The sequence below is a fragment of the Phalaenopsis equestris genome, unplaced genomic scaffold (genome assembly GCF_001263595.1).
Source record: "Phalaenopsis equestris unplaced genomic scaffold, ASM126359v1 Scaffold000932, whole genome shotgun sequence".
NCBI classification, from domain to species: Eukaryota; Viridiplantae; Streptophyta; class Magnoliopsida; order Asparagales; family Orchidaceae; genus Phalaenopsis; species Phalaenopsis equestris.
This window is the reverse complement of record NW_018165371.1, coordinates 704,292-722,956: the sequence shown is the minus strand read 5'-3', so window position 1 is coordinate 722,956 and position 18,665 is coordinate 704,292. Positions and strand designations below refer to the sequence as shown.

The following is an 18,665-nucleotide window of genomic DNA, read 5'->3' as shown; positions in this document are numbered from 1 at the left end:
AAAAAAAAACCACATTATTTAATCTTTTATATAAAATAAGTTTTTTCATATTAATATTTCCCTCTTTAAAATCTCCAAGAAATTAAAATAGCAAGTGTACGTGTCATAACTTCATAGTAATGAAGTATTTTATTGATAAAAGATTATGCTAATTTCCTTATCGTATTTAAACATATTTATTATTAATGATACAATACACATATTAAAAAACTTATCTTATGTTCTTAATAATATAAGATGCACGTTTACATTTTAACTTTTTAAATCCCTGTCTCTTATTTTTAATTATTTTATTTCTAAATATAAACAATAAATAAATATATATATATATATATACATAGAACATATGAACACCATATACAACATTATAGATACAATTACGTGTAATAATATGGTTTACACGCAAACATACAAACAACGCACCAAACAGTTACAGTGCTGTGCGCTCTCTTTCCGCCCCCATGCCCGAATCCTTTGCCTCTGTTTTGCAGCATTCAGCATTTATATCTCCTTAGTCTTTTATCAGACATCTCTCTCTCTCTCTCTCTTGATCAGTCTCCGATGTAGATGCTCTGAGATCAATGAGTGAGAGAAGAAGGCTGTCAAGGCGGATGAAACAGTGGACCCCCGAGGAGGATGAAGTCCTCCGCATGTACGTAGCAGCGAATGGAGAATACGATTGGCGCGGCACGGAGAGGCTTCTTAAACGTTCCAGAATGGGTTGCCGTCAACGGTGGAGGTATAATCTCCGATCTACCGTCACCCAACACCCTTTAACCGATGAGGAGAAAACGGTAATATGGCAGCTTTACGAGAATTTGGGTGCCAGATTCGATACTATAAGAAGACGTGTGAGTCTTTTGTTTATTAATTTGGAACAAATATTACCTATCATTTATTATCTAATATGTCTCTGTTTTTTTGGTTTTATTTGTTTTCAACTAATTTATGATTGATTGTAGACTCAGGGTGATGATCGCTTTCCTGTAGTGAGAACGGAGTTTGACATAAGAAGTTATGTCGAGCAAGAATTATTAGAGCGAGTGCTGGGTCATGGACCTATTCCAAATGATGTTAATGATAATGGTGAGCTCATTATTGATCGAAATAATGAAGAGGCTGCTGTTTCTCCTTCCCTGGCAAGGAACATTGATGTTAATGCTCCGGCGCCCACAAATGACACCCCAGATTGATTAACACTCTCATGTTTTCTTCTTCCTATTTCATATATATATATATATATAAACTTTTTTTTTAATTTATTGGGACAAGGTGACCACTCAAATTTGACACCTTGAATCTCTTCATTTTATTTCTAATTAATATACTTGCACATCGGAGCATTGAGTTGTTCTATTTGTTAAAAGCTTTTCTCTTTTGGTTCTTTGTGGCTTCTTTTTTTTTTTAGTTTTATTTCTCTTCACATCGAATGCATATGCTTTTTCTTTGGGACAAGATAAAATATTTTGGCCTAATTGTTGTGTTAATCTAGTTGTCTCTAGAAATTGTTTATGTATTTTTGCACATTTTTCATGTGGATTAGGAAGTTTTGAAAACCGTTTTGTGGTTAGGTGGTTAGGAAAACCGTTGAGTGGTTAGTTAGTTTTATTTTCAGAAAAATGTGATGTATTTGCTTATAAATTAAACCAGAAAATGTAGAGGGTGTGAACTACTAAATAAAATTCCTCCATTTTTGTTGGCGTCTCAAGTTTGTTTTTGAAAACCAACATTGCTTCCCCTGACCTTGCCATTTCTGACTGCCGGCAAGGCGGCAAGGCCCTCCCCTTGCCTTTTCAGTTTATCGCACAAAGGGGGTCTTTCCCTTTCCTATTTTACATTATAGCAATTATTCGTGCTGTTTTCGGAAATTAGGATTAGTTTTTGCTTGATTATTGTTTTCAGATTATGTGTGGAGAGTCCTCTTCCCTTGCTAGAGCTCTATCCAATAATGGGTGGTGCTTCAGCTATATCCTGCTCCGATGTGATGTTGTATCATCTCCTATTTCCCTCCCTACCCCTTCTCCCTCACCTACCCTAGCCGCCAGTCTCCTCATATCCTCCCCGCTGTCCTGCCACACCCTTTTTCTGCCACTGCTTTGCTGTCAAGCTCTTCCGGTCACCTCCCAGCATGCCGTCATCCCCCTCCCTGCAGTAGCCATTGCTGCCCAGCCCTTCCGACCACCTACCAGCCCCTTGCCGCCCTTTTCCTTGAAGCAATCATTGCTTTCCAGCCCTCCCAACTATCAACCAGCAATCTACCGACCTGCCCCTGCACTCCCACTTGTCGTTCACCCTCTCCCAAGCCCCACCAACAGCCCCCTATCCTGCCACATTCATCCCCAGTCACCGATGACCATCATCCTCAACAACCATGCCTACTCTACCTAACCCCTACCACTACTACTCCGCAACCACCTCGCCAACGCCACCAACTTCCTCGGGTCTTTTCTTCTGGCCCTAGCCAGAGAGTGTTGTTGTGTCATATTTTCCCACCCAATTTATGTCGTGTTGTAACCCTAATTTAGTGTTAATAAAAGTTTGTTTTCGTTTTCATTGTCTTTTTTTGAACTAGTTCTGGTATCATTTGGTATCAGAACTAACCTAACTTTAGTCCTATTTTAGGGTTTCCTAGCATCCGCCATAATCCAAAAATTTTCTTTTCTACGACCAAATAACCCTTTCCACTTCCACAAATCCCAAATCCTAATTATGCTACAAAGAAGATATATACCCGAGCCCACCTGGGAAGAAATACGGCGAGAGCTCTGTCACCTTCAACAAATGGTTGTAGAGATTGATGAGTGAATAGAAATTATTGCTCTAAAAGATCACCTTCATTTCATTCATGATGGGCTTATATAGAGCTTTATAAGGTACATTTACAAATAAATCCCTATATTTCATTTATTTACAAATGACCCTACATTAGAAACAAATCTCAACACTCCCCTCGAGATGGGTAAAAGATATTCAATAAGACCATCTTGTCACATAAACTAGACAAATCTAATAAGCTAAGTCCCTTGGTGAGGCAGTCAGCTACTTGGTCTCCAATGTCTACATGACGGCTCCAGTAATTCGTTATTCAACTTTTCCTTAATGAAGAGCCTATCAATCTCCACATATTTGATTATATCATGTTGCACCAAGTTGTTAGCAATGTTGATTGTCGAATTGTTATCACAATTTCTTTCGAGTTCCCTGATCCACTTTGGGTTCAACCAACAAAGTTTTCAAGCACATCATCTCAGTAACTCCTAATATCATGGCCCTATATTCTGCCTCTACTGTTGATTTTGCTACAACTGACAGTTTCTTGCTCTTCCATTAGATCAAGTTGCCACCTACAAACATGCAGTATCTTGATGTGGATCGATTGTCATCAACACAACTTGCCCGGTCAGAATCACAAAAGCCCTTAATATCTACATGCCCATTCATCTTGAATATCAACATTTTCTCTGGTGCACTTTTCAGATACCTCAGAATCTGATACACAACATCCATATGGCCCCTCCTTGAATCATGCATGTAGTGACTCACCATACTTACTGCAAAAAAATGTCGAGTCAAGTGTGGCACAGATAGATTAGGCAGCCCACCAGCCTCTGGTACCTCTCACGATCAACCAATTCACCTGCCTTTGTACCGAACTTAACCTTTGGATCAATTAGAAAGACTGCAGGTTTGCACCCTCACATACCTGTCTTCATGATAAGTTTCAGTACATACTTTTTCTAGGATAAGATCATCCCCTCAGGTCTATAGGTCACTTCAACCCAAGAAAGTATTTGAGTTGTCCCAGGTCCATTAATTCAAACTGCTTCCCTAAACTTCTCTTCAATTAAACAATCTCTGTCTCATGATCACCAGTGATAATTATATAATCCATATATATGACTTTTTAGTTGTCGAAAGAATACTGTGTGGTCTGCATTGAACTCCTGATATCCCAGGCCAACCATCGTTATTCTAAACTTATCAAACCAGGCTTGAGGAAACTGCTTCAAGCCATACAATGACTTTCTAAGCCTACACAACTAGCCCAATGTATGGATGTACTGAATCTTGGTGGTATCTCGATATATACCTCCTCCAATAGCTCCCCATGAAGAAAGACATTCTTCACATCCAGTTGGTGGAATCTCCATTCACCTTTCACTGCTAGTAAAGCTAGTTTCCTCGCCGTGCTAATTTTTTAAACTGGTGCAAAGGTTTCATCGTAGTCAAAGTCGTACATCTGGCTATGCCCCTTTGCCACTAGTGGTGCTTTGTACCTCTCCAATTTTCCTTTTGGAGTTCGTTTTACTGCGAAGATCCACTAGCATCCAATTATCGTCTCCCCTGCCAATTGTGGTACAATCTCTCATGTTCTGTTTTTAGCAAGAGCTCCAAGCTCTTCATGCATCGTCGCTTTCCACTTAGGATCTTCTTTAGCAACCTTCCAACACTTGGATATAGAGATAGAGTCTAATGATTCAATGAAAGCTCCATACAATTGTGAAATGTTAGAATAAGAAATAAAGTTTGCAATGTCATGTTCTCACTAAAAACGATTAGGAGAATGTCCCCCATTGGTCCGGGAGGTCTTCCTTAATGTTGGGAGGTTAGACTGAACATAGGAGGAGTAATATCGCCTAAGACTTTTGAATTAAAGGTGGATGGTGTAAGTGTCTCAAGAGTCGGGGAATACCGAGACAAGAGACTTGTTGACACTGCAAACTCTATTCCCTCAATTTGTTTCTTCCTCCATTTATACACCCTTAACTCACTTTTAGTCTGAATCTCACAACTTCTAAGGTCAATCTCCTCAATTTATGTCTCCTTAGTTGATTCATTCCCACAACGTAGGACATGACATTGCTTCCACTTGCACCACTTCATCACCACTACTCACTCTATCTCATGTCATATCTCTGACGTCTGCTGAGTCACCAATGGGTGAATTCACCTTCCGAGAGTAGTATGGTTCAAATTCTCTGAATGACAAATCCATACATACAAAGATTCTCCTCTCAATCGGGCTCAACAGACATAACCCTTCTGAGTAGCAGAATAACCTAAGAACACACATTTTAGAAGTCTGAGTGAGCGCTTCAGCGTCCATAGCCAGAGCCTATGCGCAGACTCTCATGCTTTGTCTCCACACATCATAACAAGTTAGAGTAGAAGAATCTGGAATAACTGTGGAGGATGTTGTTGCTACATATATGAGACACTCTTCATTTAGTTTATTGAGTCATTTATATGTTTTTGTATGGAAAAACAAATAAACAAAAACTTGTGTGTGATGCCTGTGAGTTTGGTAAGCACATTAGGAGCTTTTATGTTAGCTCTAATAATAGGAGTGCTTGTGTTTTTGATTTGGTACACGTAGATGTATGGGAACCTTGTTCAACAACTTCAATGAATGACTACAAATATTTTGTGATTTTCATTGATTATTTTTCTTGTGTTACTTGGTTATATCTAATGAGAAACAAAAAAGATATGCTTACTTGTTTTAATACTTTCACATGGTGATTCAAGACTCATACGGTGCAGTAGTGAAGGTATTAAGTTCTAATAACGAGATAAAATACACCAATAAGATGTTTGGGGAGTACCTGTCACCCCCGAGGATATAACATCAAACCGCTTGTCCATACATACCAATACAAAAAGAAATAGCAGAGATGATGAATAGACATCTTCAAGAGGTTACCAGAAACATAATAATCTCGATGAATATCCCAAAGCATTTGTGAGAGCAAGCTATTTTGACTGTCACTCAATTAAATAACAAAATGCCCTCAAAAGTGTTGAAGTGGTGATCTCCTTGTAAATTGTTGAAATGAGATAATGTCGGGATCCTCCCATTAAAGGTATTCAATTGTGTATGTTATGTGAAGGATAATAGACCATCAATAAAGAAGCTGAATCCTAAAGCTATGAAGTGTACTTTTTTGGATTATTTTGCCACTCAAAAAGGGCATTTTTGTTGAAGCCTAATAGAAAAGAGACTGTTTGTGAGTATGGATGTGACTTTAGATAATTTGAACCATACTACAGCTTGGACGTTACCTCAGCCTTTGATGACTCGTTAAATGTTGGAGTTACAACGCGAGAGGGGCAAAGTAGTGAGTGAGAGATTGGTACCGGTGGGAATGATGCCTTGTCTCGTTGTGCGGGAAGGATAGATTGAGAAAGAGTGGGAAAATGAGAAAAATGAGCCCGAAGGTTGTGGGACTCAACCTCAAGGAGAGCTGAGAGTGTATACAAGGGGAAAAAGACAGAACGAGAAAATAGTGTCTACAGTACCACTCGTGCCAACAAATCCCTTGTTTTGGTCTAAACCAAACCTTGAGATACCTCCACCATTCACCTCAGAATTTTATTACATAGATGATAAGATTCATCTCTCTTCTCCTCCCACTCCCATGACTTTAAGGAGGACCTCTCTTAGCAATGCAGGTCATCCTCCTGATCGTTATTCTCCTAATCGTTTTGGTTTCTCGCATGACATTGCTCAGCTTATCTCATACTCTAACATATCACCTTTACATGGAGCATTCATTACATCTTTGGACACTGTCTCTATACACGAGTGTTAGCAGGCAGCTAAAGAAGATCCAAAATAGAAGGATATAAAGTTGGAGAAACTTGGTGCTTTCGATCAGAACAAGACATGGGAGCTCGTGTTGCTACCAACAGGGAAAAAGACAATTGAGTGCAAATGGGTCTTCACACTGAAGCAGGCCTCAGAAGAAAAAAATGATCGTTACAAAATATGGTTGGTGTCGAAAGGGTATAGTCAGGGGTATGACATCGACTATGATGAGATATTTACACCAATGACAAAGAAAAGCAGAGTCAACACACTTGTCTCTCTATCTGTAAATGGTGGATGGAGTTTATATCAACTGGACGTAAGGAATGTATTTCTTCATAGAGATTTGCTAGAGGAGGTGTACATGGAGATACACCCAAGCTTCTACAAGAACCAAACGGTGGAGAAGGTATGTAGGAAGAGAAATTCATTGTATGGTTTGAAATGGTCTCCTCGAGCATGGTTTGAAAGGTTCAGGAAAGCAATGGTAGGCATGAGTTATCAACAGATCAATGCTAACACAGAGTGTTATTTCAATGACACGGTGGTCACATTACTATTCTTGTTGTATATGTGAATGATATGATTGTCACTGGGATGATGAAGAAGGGATTGCTCAGCTAAGGTGAGTGTGAGCCAAGAGATTGAAGTAAAAGATCTAGAACAACTTAGATGCTTTCTCGGAATTGAGGTGACTCGTGGAGTAGAGGGGATTGTTCTATCTTAGCGGAAGTGTGTGCTAGACTTGCTCAAAAAGACAAACATGCTAGGATGCAAGTCTGCAGTTTCACCAATTAATAAGAGGAGAAATTTGAGCACAGAGGCAGGAGAGCCAGTTGATCTCGAGAGATACCAGAGGTTGGTAGGTCGTCTCATCTATCTAAGTCACACTCGTCCCGACGGGTCATTTGCAGTAAGTGTGGTGAGTCGCTACATGCATAATCTGAGGAATGGTCACATGGATGCAGTATATCATATTTAGAGGTACCTGAAAAATACACCGGATAAATGTTTGATCTTCAGAAAAAATGACATGTAAACATTGGGGGCTATTGTGTCTCTGACTGGGCGAGTTGTACGAATGACAGGAAGTCCACATCTAGATACTACATGTTTGTAGGGGACAACTTGGTCTCTAGGAAGAGCAAGAAACAGTCAATAGTTGTAAGGTTAACAACATATGCAGAGTATAGGGTCATGGACTAAGGAGTTGTTGAGAAGATGTAGCTGAGAGCCTTGTTGGTAGAGCTCAAGGTGGACCAAGGAGCTCAAATGAAGTTGTGGTGCGACAACAAGTCAGCGATCAACATTGCTAACAACCCGATGCAACATGATAGAACCAAACATGTGGAGATTGATAGACTCTTCATCAAAGAAAAGTTGAATAACGGTCTATTGGAACTAAGTCAAGTAGCCACTAAAGAGCAAGGGGTTGACTGCCTCACCAAAGGACTTAGCTCATTAGATTTGTCTAGGTTGTGTGACAAGATGTAATGTAAGGTTCTATTTGTAAATAGGAGTCTAGGGAATTATTTGTAAATGTTGTAAGGCTCTATACAAATACAAGTGTTAATGAAATGGAGTGAACTTGACAGAGCAATTAATTTTTTAATTTGGAATCCAAAATTGTGGTCATTCTGGTTATGTGCTTCCTTGGTATTCATGCAACAAATTTATAAAGAAAGGTTTCTTCCAGGCATACTCTTTCAGTCTAAGGATTTCGAAGGATTGGTGGCCTTAGCAATGTTGCAAGAAGAATAAGTTTCCTCATGAAGTAGTCTCTTTGCGTGAGAATCTTATGGTTCTCTTATTTTACTTTTTTTTTATGGTACGCAGAGATGAATGGAAATATGTTTATTGACACCTCTTAAATTGTACACCATGTTTGGTGCATCTTTTTTAGTGGATTGGATCCTATCTTCTATGGTTGGACATAAGCCTGGTGGAAGCCAAATCTCATAAATCCTTGTGTCTTCACTACTTGTGCTTTCCTTTTTCTCTTTTGTTTTGGCTTGTAGCACATTGTTATCAATCCTAGTGAAGCTTCAGCTTTAACTAATTTAGCACCTTCGTTACAAGAATATCATTTTGATGAATTAAATAATGGAAAGTTATACGCGGACTTGTCAAACATGAGAACAAAGATAAATGAATGGTATTTTCTAAATAATAATCGGTTTTCTAGCTATTGACAGCTCAAATGTTTGAAAGAAACTAATTTTTCATTCTCAATTTTTACATACCACATACTTCTTCTATATATATATGTTTAACAACTAAACTTCTATATTTACATACATAACACTTAAATATTTAACATCACATAAAAAATATCACTATTACCAACTTTTTGAAGCAGAAGTACATATTTTCATGCATATGTAGTGTTATAAAAGTTAATATCAAACTTTAGGTGCCGGACATGTAAATACGTAAGAATTGTGGCATGTAAGTAAATATTCCAATAAAAATCACTGAATATATCCATCAGCAATTCAATATAGCAAATTTATGTCAAAAAAAAAAAGGTTCTTGCTTTCTTAGTACATGGCAGTGGCAGACAAGATATGTGAGACAAAAGTTTAAAACAAAAGACTTGGATATTTTGATAGCAAATTCACCATTTAGTTTGTAATTTGAAGAATTAGCTTTAGTATAAAAAGGAATTTTTTATATGATTTGTGCATGAGGTGACCAAGAAAAATACGAAGCTATTCAATGCCAAGGACAAAAGATTGGACCCATTCTAAAACCTAAAGTGGAACACGTACTACATATGAGTAGACCGAGAACAATACAATATGTATAATTATCTTGCTATCAAGGGATGCACAACATGGAAGAAAATAAGATTTTGAAAAAAAAAGATAAAAAGAATAATACCTTAAATCTGGTTAATTCAATCAACTTGAACACTAAGGCATCTCCATCTTCCAATTTATGGTCCACTGCAAAGCTTCTCCACCCACCACTAAGTCCAGTGCGCCTGCCAATATAGACGGCTTCATGTTCTTCGCCCTCCTCATCTTCTAAAATCATTTTTGTCTCACAAAGAGGAAGATGATCCCTGCAAAACTTTGTCGGTAGGCCCTTGAACAAAAAAAGCGATAGACAATTATTAACGTAAATGCAGCATTTTATATAAAAAAAATATATTATAAACATCAAATGAAGGCAGACGTACAAGCCAAAAACAACTGGACACATGCGAGCGAAGCATTGATTTAACAAAAGAGGGGTGATCGGATGACACCTGGGTTAGAAGCATCTCACCTCTCTTCAGGGCAAGAACTTTTTCTTCATGAGAAGCTATTCTTCCAGTATATTCTCTTCTAACGGTTTCGCTCTTACAACTTTGAATGGGATAAAATAAGAGAAAAAAAATCAATATAAGAAAAAGAAGCATGATAAAAGCTATTACCTCCTGCGACAATTTATTCTCCTTTTACCAGAATTCACAACCTGATAAGAACCTTTAAGCATTTCAGTAGTCTGCTTTGGCTTTCTTGTAAATAGAACTCAGCAAAGTAAATAAAGCCACTAGGTGCCACTCCAGATGAATCAAGTCCTTTAGTGGTAACTGACAGTTGAGGAATTCAGATAAATTGTTTATCTGATGCAAATTTCATAATATCAGGCTGTTCTAGTTAGAAGTGAAAAAAATTAAATACAGAGTAGATTGAAAACTAAAATACATTATTGAACTAGCATAATGAGTTTGGCGATGCCTTGCTAAAATTTCATATAATGTGATCGGTAAAATATAAAATTGTGAGGGTCTCCTTGAAGGACAAGGAAAGGAACCATTTTATAAGTTACCGGGGGAAACCAGGCTAAGCACTTTCGTTTTCTACTGCCTGAACTCCAAAATAAGTGGGCCTTCCCTTTGTTTTAAGAAAAGAAGAAGGTGCGTCTCTATCTCTTCAACCCCACAAAAACACGTACGTAAACCCATTAAATAGTTGTGTCCACACAAACACACATAATATATGGTAATTTAATCACAGATTATCACATTTTTTTATTTTTTCCATCAACCATATAGAATTGATGCAAAATGATCTCAAGTTAAACTAGAATCAATTTTGTATCAAAATGTCTGCTCGAGAGAGAATTTTTTATGAACCAGTTTTTTAGAAGCCTAAAGTAACTACATGCACATATTTTGTCTTCTAGTTATTTTAAATCGTAGCCACTTAAATTTTATTAATAAGATTGAAAGATGCGCAACTATATCCTTCTAAAAAGGTTCTCTCTCTCTCTCTCCACACACACCAGCACACAGACGACAGACTTTGCTCTTATCAGGAGACAATTTTATGTATGCACGTAATGTCTTCTATAGCCATCAAACTCAAAATCACATTGTTGATTTTATCTCTAGCATCTGATTGCTTGTGGATCAATTTTCATATTTTTTTTGTACAATTTTAACTATGCATTAGGCAGGCAAAAATGTTTTCATAAAGATAGTAGCCCCCCAACCCCAAATGAATTTGAGAAAATTTTCATATTACTCTTGCCGCCAATACAAAAATCCTTGGTCCGCAACTATATATGATCCAAGTCATTTATTCAAGTTCAAATCATTTGAAAAGTCTCTATGACTTGAAATTAAAATTATCTATTGTATTCAACTTTGATGATGATATCAAGATTGAAAAAATTCATTTTCTATATCATTATAAAACTTGGTGGCAGTATTATTTCAGGACCTATTAAGATATTTTGGTGATCAATCAAATGTATAAAAATCTTTCTAATTGATGGCTCCAATTTCATAGGAAGATAATTAAATTTCAAGGCATGTAGTGCACAGCTGCACTCATCACTATTATGCATTAAAAAGGAGAGATGTGTGATACTACTCCTAACAAATTAAAAGAAGTTAAGAGAATTATTAAGCTTATGTATGGAATCAAAAAGTCTGTTTACTGAAGTAGAAAAGCAAGTAGAAAAGCACGCTAGAAGGACAAATGCAAGATCCGGGGTGGGGAAACTAACATTTATTCACAAATTATGAGATAAAATACACCACCATTAGAGCATGATTCGCATAAAACTTTTAATTCTCTCCCTCTCACTCATATTCAAACAGAAATTACGCACATCATTACAATATGATGGGGCTTCCTTTAGCTTTCTTGATGACCGCCTCAACTCTGAAGTCTCAAGCAACTTCTTTGCCTTGAAACTCGAATGGATTTTCTGCAGAAAAAAGGGCTTCGCTAATTATCATTCGTTAGAAAACATTTGAGATTATTCCTGTTCGAAGAAAGTTGGAACAACGGAAGTTAGAAATGAAATTAAATGCAGTCCAGGAAGCGTATATTCTTCCATAAACATCTATGATGTCAAGCTTGGATTAATAAATATGCTGTTGAATTTGTGAAATTTTTTCTGGTTTGAATGAGTTACAACACAGTACAGAAAAAAACCCGCAGGTTTTCTAGCTTCCCACGAAATTGGAATGAATCCTATAGCACAGAAAACAATATGTTCACATTATTATCTAATTCAAAAGTGCTATCTATTTTTTAATAAAGCTCGTTAATAATCACATCTAATTTGAATATGGAATTCAAAGTTTTACATTAAGGTATTCATATATGAGAAACAATATGAGAACATGAAAACGCAATGAGATGTGGAGTGCATGGAGTGCTTTCCTTGGCGTTATATTTGGAGAAATATTCTCATTTAATGAACCTTGGAAATTGATAGAATTTATAAAATTAAGAAAAAATAGAGCTTTGTAGAAACTAAAAGCAATGCTTAGCTGACCAATTGCTTGGACTCCCTCTTCCCGACTTCAAGAAGGCTTTTTGAGATCCGTGCAATTCCAAGGTCCTATTCCAACAAGAAAAGCTGTGTTAGAAAATAAAATTATTTGATTGTTTTATGACATTTGGCATGCACCACTCATCTTAGTTGATTTTCAGAGTGAGCTACTTGCAGATTCAAGTGATCAGAACTTTAAGACGGATATCCACAACAAGTTAAGTAAACAAAAGATGGAGTTGAATGATTACAAAATACAATTTGTAGCGGCTATCCATTAATTAGACCAATGTCAAAGTTTGGGCAAATATTTAATAATCTAGAAGTGCCTGTGTATTCTCAATAAAGGCTTTCTCAACAAGGCTCAGGTTCAAACAGGAGGGAACAAAGCTGAATCAGTCCCAACAGAGTATAAAAATTGTTGGAGCTGAGCAAGTACACCGATTGTTAAGCTCCTTTTCAACCGCTTAAACATATTTCTATACCAACATATTTTTCAATTATCCATTGCGGGACTAAACCGAAGTTTTCACATCATTTAACAATCACCCATCTTCTCCTATCTAGTAATATTGTCACTCCCTTCTCTCTTTCTTTGTCTTTGCAAGTTTCCCCACCACAAGAAGGTTTTTTTTTTTTCAATCTGATGGCCGTAAGCTTCACCCTCTTATCTTTTGGCACTTTTTTGTATTTGAAGATTCTCTCAAGTGACTGTAACCACACAATGAAGTCATCTGGATTCATACCTCCATCGAACTCCGATAGATCCACTTTTATTATGAAATATTTGCGTTCTCCATATGTTGCCTCCTCTCATGACCTCCTCTGATGATGAATTCCAAAGTGTCGTGATCCGTCTTCCTTATCACTGAAGTCCTCCCTATGGAAGGGACTCAGATGCCCATCCCTTTCCATATCGCGATTGAGAATAATCTCTCCTCGGGTTCTATCATCAATCTCTGCATTTATTTGCTGACGTCGACGAATCTCTCATGATATCTCTTCCCAAATAGGTTCCGGCAGGTGCTCCTTGGTGGCATGATTAGGGTATGAGAATTTGAAGAGTGTATTTGAGGATATGATAGAAAATTTTTGGAGTGGAGGTGATTTGATTATGGTGGATGCTATGAAATCCTAGGATATGACTAGCGCTAACCTAACTGATAACAATTGATGCCAGAATTAACCAGAAATTACACAGGAATAAAAATATTATTGTTGAAATTTAAAGAAGATTACACACAAAAACACTTGAAACAAGAATACAATGACACAAACACAAAAAGACTCCCTAGGGTGAGGTTTGAGGGCGAAAGGCAACGATCGAGGCAGTGGAAACGGAGAGTGTTGGGTGGTAGAGAGGTGGTGGTTTGGCAGATGGACAACAAACAAGGGAGTGTGGAGGGATGCGACAGCAAGTTGAAACTAGATTGATAAGGTAGAACAGTAAGTACAGGGTTGTGGGAAGGTGCGGCAGCAAGCAGCAACTGTGGAGGGGGGCGCAACAAGCAAAGAGAAGTGGAAAGGGGAAGAACACTAGGAGATAACCACCACCTCTGAGCAGAATATAGTCGTAGCACCATTTGTTCACGGATATAACCCTAGCAAGGGAGAAAGATATCAATGACAGAAATCTGAAAATTAATTATGACCTATAACACAAAAAATAACATATAAATAGTTTTAGCGTAAAAAAAAGTGGGCCCCGCTCAAAATAGGCTTGATCCCAATTTCCCCTGGATCGAGCCGAACGTGTGCGGAAATTGCCACGCCTGCGCAGGTCTAAGCGCTACCGCGCTGAGCCTAGGCGCTCCTATGTCATATAATCTCATTATAAAAAGTTTTATAAATTACAGAATTAAATATTACATATTGAATGACATGAAAATGTGAAATTTATGGACTACATAAAAGTGATTGTTTGTGTATGCATGACTATGATGGAGTTCGTCCACTTATGATACTAGCAGAGGAACAAAAAGGTGCCCGCACACATGAATGGAAAATTATATTGATATTGAAGCACTTGTATTGATACAAGTTTAGATGGTGATTATGTGATGGTTGTATAGAGATTAAAAAAATATTGATAGGTAAACGATACAATAAGACAGTTAATATTTAGAATCAGCTTGAATGATTATATTAGATAGTACAAACATTCAAATGTTCTTAGATTGATTTAAATAAAATTTCACAGCATGCATGTTATCTTCTTTTTTATTTTGTTACTATGGTTTAGTAGTATGAATATTCACTGGCTATAGTTAGCTCACAGTTATTTTAAGCTAATATTTCAGGTTTAATTAATTGATTAAAAGATAAACTATAGAAGAGGAAATATTCAAAACATATACGGATAACTAGAAATGAGGTAATTTTAGTGGTATTGTTTTAATTTATTTTCTTTAGTGATTATTTCATTATAAAAATATTAGTTATAGAAAAGAAATATCAAAAAACTTAATTTTCATCGTCCAACTATCTGTACCCCGCCTTGTTTAATTCCAAGTCCCGAGCTGAGTCATTATAAAAGTGAAATCAAAGAATGGTTTATGATTAATTAATCTTGATGAAAGAACCAATGCGATAATTACAAGTAATTAATAAGAATAAAATATAAAATTTAACTTAACTTTAACCAAGCAATTATGTTAATTCAGGTAAATGAATGCACTCGAGATTATAGAAGGGAGTACGTAATACGATTTGAGGTAAAAATTGGCACAATTCTCTAAAAAAATTAGGGCAAACACAAATTTTCTTTCTCGATCACCAAATCAAAGCAATACAACACAAATACAAAAAGATAAACACCTACAATTTGAGAGATAGACGATCTCTCTCAATTCCTACAATTAGAGATGTAGAAAATCTCTCTCAAACTCTAAGCTTAAGACTCACAACTCAATCTCATGCATAAACCTGACCTTAGACATAACAAGTCTATTTATACTCAATAATAATAATAATAACAAATTAAATTGCCCTTAGGCGTATAAAAGGCAAATTTGCCCTTAGGCATATAAAAGGCAAATTTGCCCTTAAGCTAGGCGCCAACGTAACAATACTCCCCCCTCGCCCCCCACCCCCCAAAAGACACATTGTCCTCAAAGTGGGAAAAAGCGAGTGTTCCTCCTTTTCCCTCATAGTCGTCTCTATTTCATCATTTTATACTTCCTCATCATGCATTATGAGAACTAGTAATTTTAGCTCTTTGCAACGGTGTCCTAGAGTAAACTTCTCATCACACCAAAGACGTAAGTATCACGTACTCCCTTCTATTACTATGACTCAAGAGTATGAGTATTTGTTGGCTATAGTTAACTCGTTGTTGTTTTAAACTAATATTTTAAATTTAATTAATTAATTAAAAAATGAGCAATAAAAAATGAAATGTTTATAACATACACAAACTATGATAAATAAGATAAATTTAACTGTATTGCTTTAATTTACTTTCGTTAGTGACTCTTTCATTATTAAAATGTTAGCTATAAAAAATGTACATAAAAATATTTAATTTTCATCGCCCGACCATTTGTACTCGCCTTGATTAATTTTAAGCCTCGGGATAGGTCGTGACAATGCCCTTCAACTAGCAGGGTGCAGTGGAGGAGGGAAGTGACAAGGAGGCGACTGAAGAATAGGGTGAGTACCAACTTCCACTGGATGAGCGCAAGTTGCTTGTGGTTTGACGGGTCCTTCAGACTAATGCTATAGGGTAGTAAAGGTGGTTGCACCACAATATATTCCACTCCCGTTGCACAGTCGAGGGAAAGGTATGCAGCCTCATCATCAACGGAGGTAACAACAAGAACATGAAATCTACACAGATGGTAGGCAGGTTCAGCCTCACGACTCAAAAGGCATTCACAACCATACTCCCTAACATGGTTGAAGAAGAATAAAGTCAACATTAACAAGATATGCCTCGTGGATTTTTCCATCGGAAAGTATGGTGCGACATGGTGCCCATGGAAGCCTGTCACATTCTATTGGGCAAACTGTGAGAGTTTGATTGTCGAAGTCAACACAATGGATTAATTAGCAACTACTCATTCACTAAGAAAAGAAAGTGCATAGTTCTCCTACCTTCTGCAGAGTCTGAGGTTACAGATGTTCCTATCAGTGGAGAAGCGTCGATAGGATCAGCTTTGGCAATGATAGAAGATAGAAGGACAAAGACACTTATTCCAAGCACAGTACAGTCACTCCAGAGAGAATTTCAGGACATCATGATTGATACCTTACAACTGCAGAGAGTATTTTAGGACATCATGATTAATATCTTAGTGCCACCATTAGAGGGAGTGCAATTTTTTCTCACATCAGATAGGGATGAGCCAAACTTACGCTACCTTTGCAAGACTCTACAGGGCGCACTTGGCATGAAGTTCCAGTTCAATTCAACGGTGTAATCTCATATGGTTGGACAGATATAGATGGTTGCTCGAAATTGAGAAAAACTCCTCAGATGTTTTGGGGAATAGTAAAGCCAACAATGGGATCCAGACGGGCGTAGTTCAAGATCCTTCAATCTTGTGAGGTTTACAACAACTCTGACCCCCTCAACGTGCAAACAGAAGCTTCAATAAATGAGATCGAAGCTCTGCCAAATCCGGGAGGCTGCTGCGGGGCATCCAGTGCCCAAGTGCGGCAAAATGTCACGTCTCCTGACCTAGGACAGTTCAGTCCAGACAGAGGATTCCAAGCATAGATTGTCACCTATGGGTGGTGGGTTCCATTCTTTTGTTGCCCTATATCTATATATGTTGTCTTTGTCGTGTCTATGTTAGTTTTTTTCATGTTTTCTGTCAAGACAATCATCAACGTCTAGGTTTTTCCTTAAGTGCTTTATCTGAAGATAGATAGTGCTCCAACTATATCTCATCCGAGGTGGTGACTATCCTCGACCTTTCCACATCCTCGGCAACCTTCCCTCTGTTGTAATCGTCGCCATACTTGTTGCAGTCACCTAGCTAATTTCCCACAACCACCTACAATCAGCCCCTCCCAGCTTGTTTCCATCCCTCGTTGTCGCCTTCCAGCATCCAACTGACCGCTCTCCTGTCACCTATATGCTGTCCTAGCCTCTCAGAATCCCTTCCCATGCATCCTAGTTGTTGTTCTAGCCCTCTCAAACACGTTCTCTGCCACCTAATTGTCGTCCCAGCCACCTGCAACCTCCCCACTACAGTCCACAACCACTAACCTTCTCCCTACTGCCAACCAGCATTCCCCTTCCTTGTTGCACCTACAACCAACTCCCAACCTCCTTCACTGGTCACCACCCTTGGTTAAACTTAAGTTGAGTTTGTTTGTATCTGTTGTAATTTTCTCCTTCTCTTGTGATCGTTGTAATCACCTATTGGCCTTTTCAGTACTAATATTTGTTTACTGCGTTGTCTGGATTAACTCCGATATCAAAAGGTGCCAATTAAATATTGATGATGGTAGTGCACTCACAAAGGCTAACATAAAGCCTAAGACCCATCCTAGATCAATATGTATTAGCTAAGTCAATACATCTCTATTACGATCGTGTCTAGTACCAATTAAACTAAGTAATTATGAAGATCAAATTTAGTGGTGTTGTCCTATCCATGTACACGACACAACTTTCTAAGCCTACCATAATTTTACAACATAGATGTTATTCATTATCAATGTGATGATATTTATGCATTCAAACACAAGAACATGACTATCATATTATTTCTTGTCATTTTAAGAGATAAGGAGCCCCATCTTACAACTCAAAAATCAAGTTCTGAATGTCTCAAGCTACCAAGTCAATGGATTATGATTTGATTCATTTGTTTCCCACCTACCTTACACCTATTTCGATGACTACGACTTTCTCCTTACAATTTTGGTCATGGGGATTCCAATGCAAACATTGAACATTAAAAAAAAAATCTGTTAAGTCTTCCCTTATTGGGAATATATTATATCTTCGCCTATTGAGATTCACATAGATGTCATCTTAGATCTGCAGATTAACTATCTAATACATTACTTAGTGAGTTGAGTAATATACAACTTAACAGAGACCTGAAACCTAGGTCAATATTGTCACCTTTACCCCACCGTAGGTTGAATCTTATTGAGTAGACTATGTTATATGAAAAGTACTTGGTTTGCTTATAAGGCACTTGATCGAGCTAACATCTAAATCATTCACTGTATGATGCCACATTTTAATTTACGCTTGATTTTTATAATGCACATTCACCTATGCTAAAATAATTTGGCATGAATATTAATAAATATGTAAGAGCTGATTTCTAAA

General features: G+C 37.4%; 2 protein-coding genes across 9 annotated transcripts in view; one reads left to right on the top strand and one right to left on the bottom strand.

The window, feature by feature from the left end:
* The window catches only part of LOC110032362 (B3 domain-containing protein Os05g0481400-like), a 29,256-nt gene that overhangs the window by 4,131 nt on the left and 6,460 nt on the right, over positions 1-18,665 (bottom strand). For 2 of the 7 annotated variants that reach the window (XM_020735966.1, XM_020735972.1), the window contains exons 2-6: positions 12,374-12,439; positions 11,699-11,797; positions 10,011-10,051; positions 9,774-9,942; positions 9,473-9,679 (exon numbers count right to left, since the gene is read on the bottom strand). In XM_020735966.1, coding sequence (XP_020591625.1) covers positions 9,473-9,679; positions 9,774-9,942; positions 10,011-10,051; positions 11,699-11,797; positions 12,374-12,439 — 582 coding nt within the window. Of the gene's footprint in view, positions 1-9,472; positions 9,680-9,773; positions 10,170-11,698; positions 11,798-12,373; positions 12,440-13,116; positions 13,432-18,665 lie in introns of those variants that run through there. The other 5 variants (XM_020735967.1, XM_020735968.1, XM_020735969.1 and 2 more) reach the window with 5 other exon arrangements.
* LOC110032364 (transcription factor MYB11-like) lies at positions 520-1,337 on the top strand. Of its 2 annotated transcripts, none has more exons than XM_020735976.1 (2): positions 520-851; positions 969-1,337. In XM_020735976.1, exons 1-2 carry the CDS (start codon positions 582-584, stop codon positions 1,191-1,193), a joined length of 495 nt encoding a protein of 164 aa, XP_020591635.1. In that variant the 5' UTR covers positions 520-581; the 3' UTR covers positions 1,194-1,337. The 2 variants fall into 2 exon arrangements, with proteins under 2 accessions (XP_020591635.1, XP_020591634.1); XM_020735975.1 differs by having other exon boundaries at positions 963-1,336.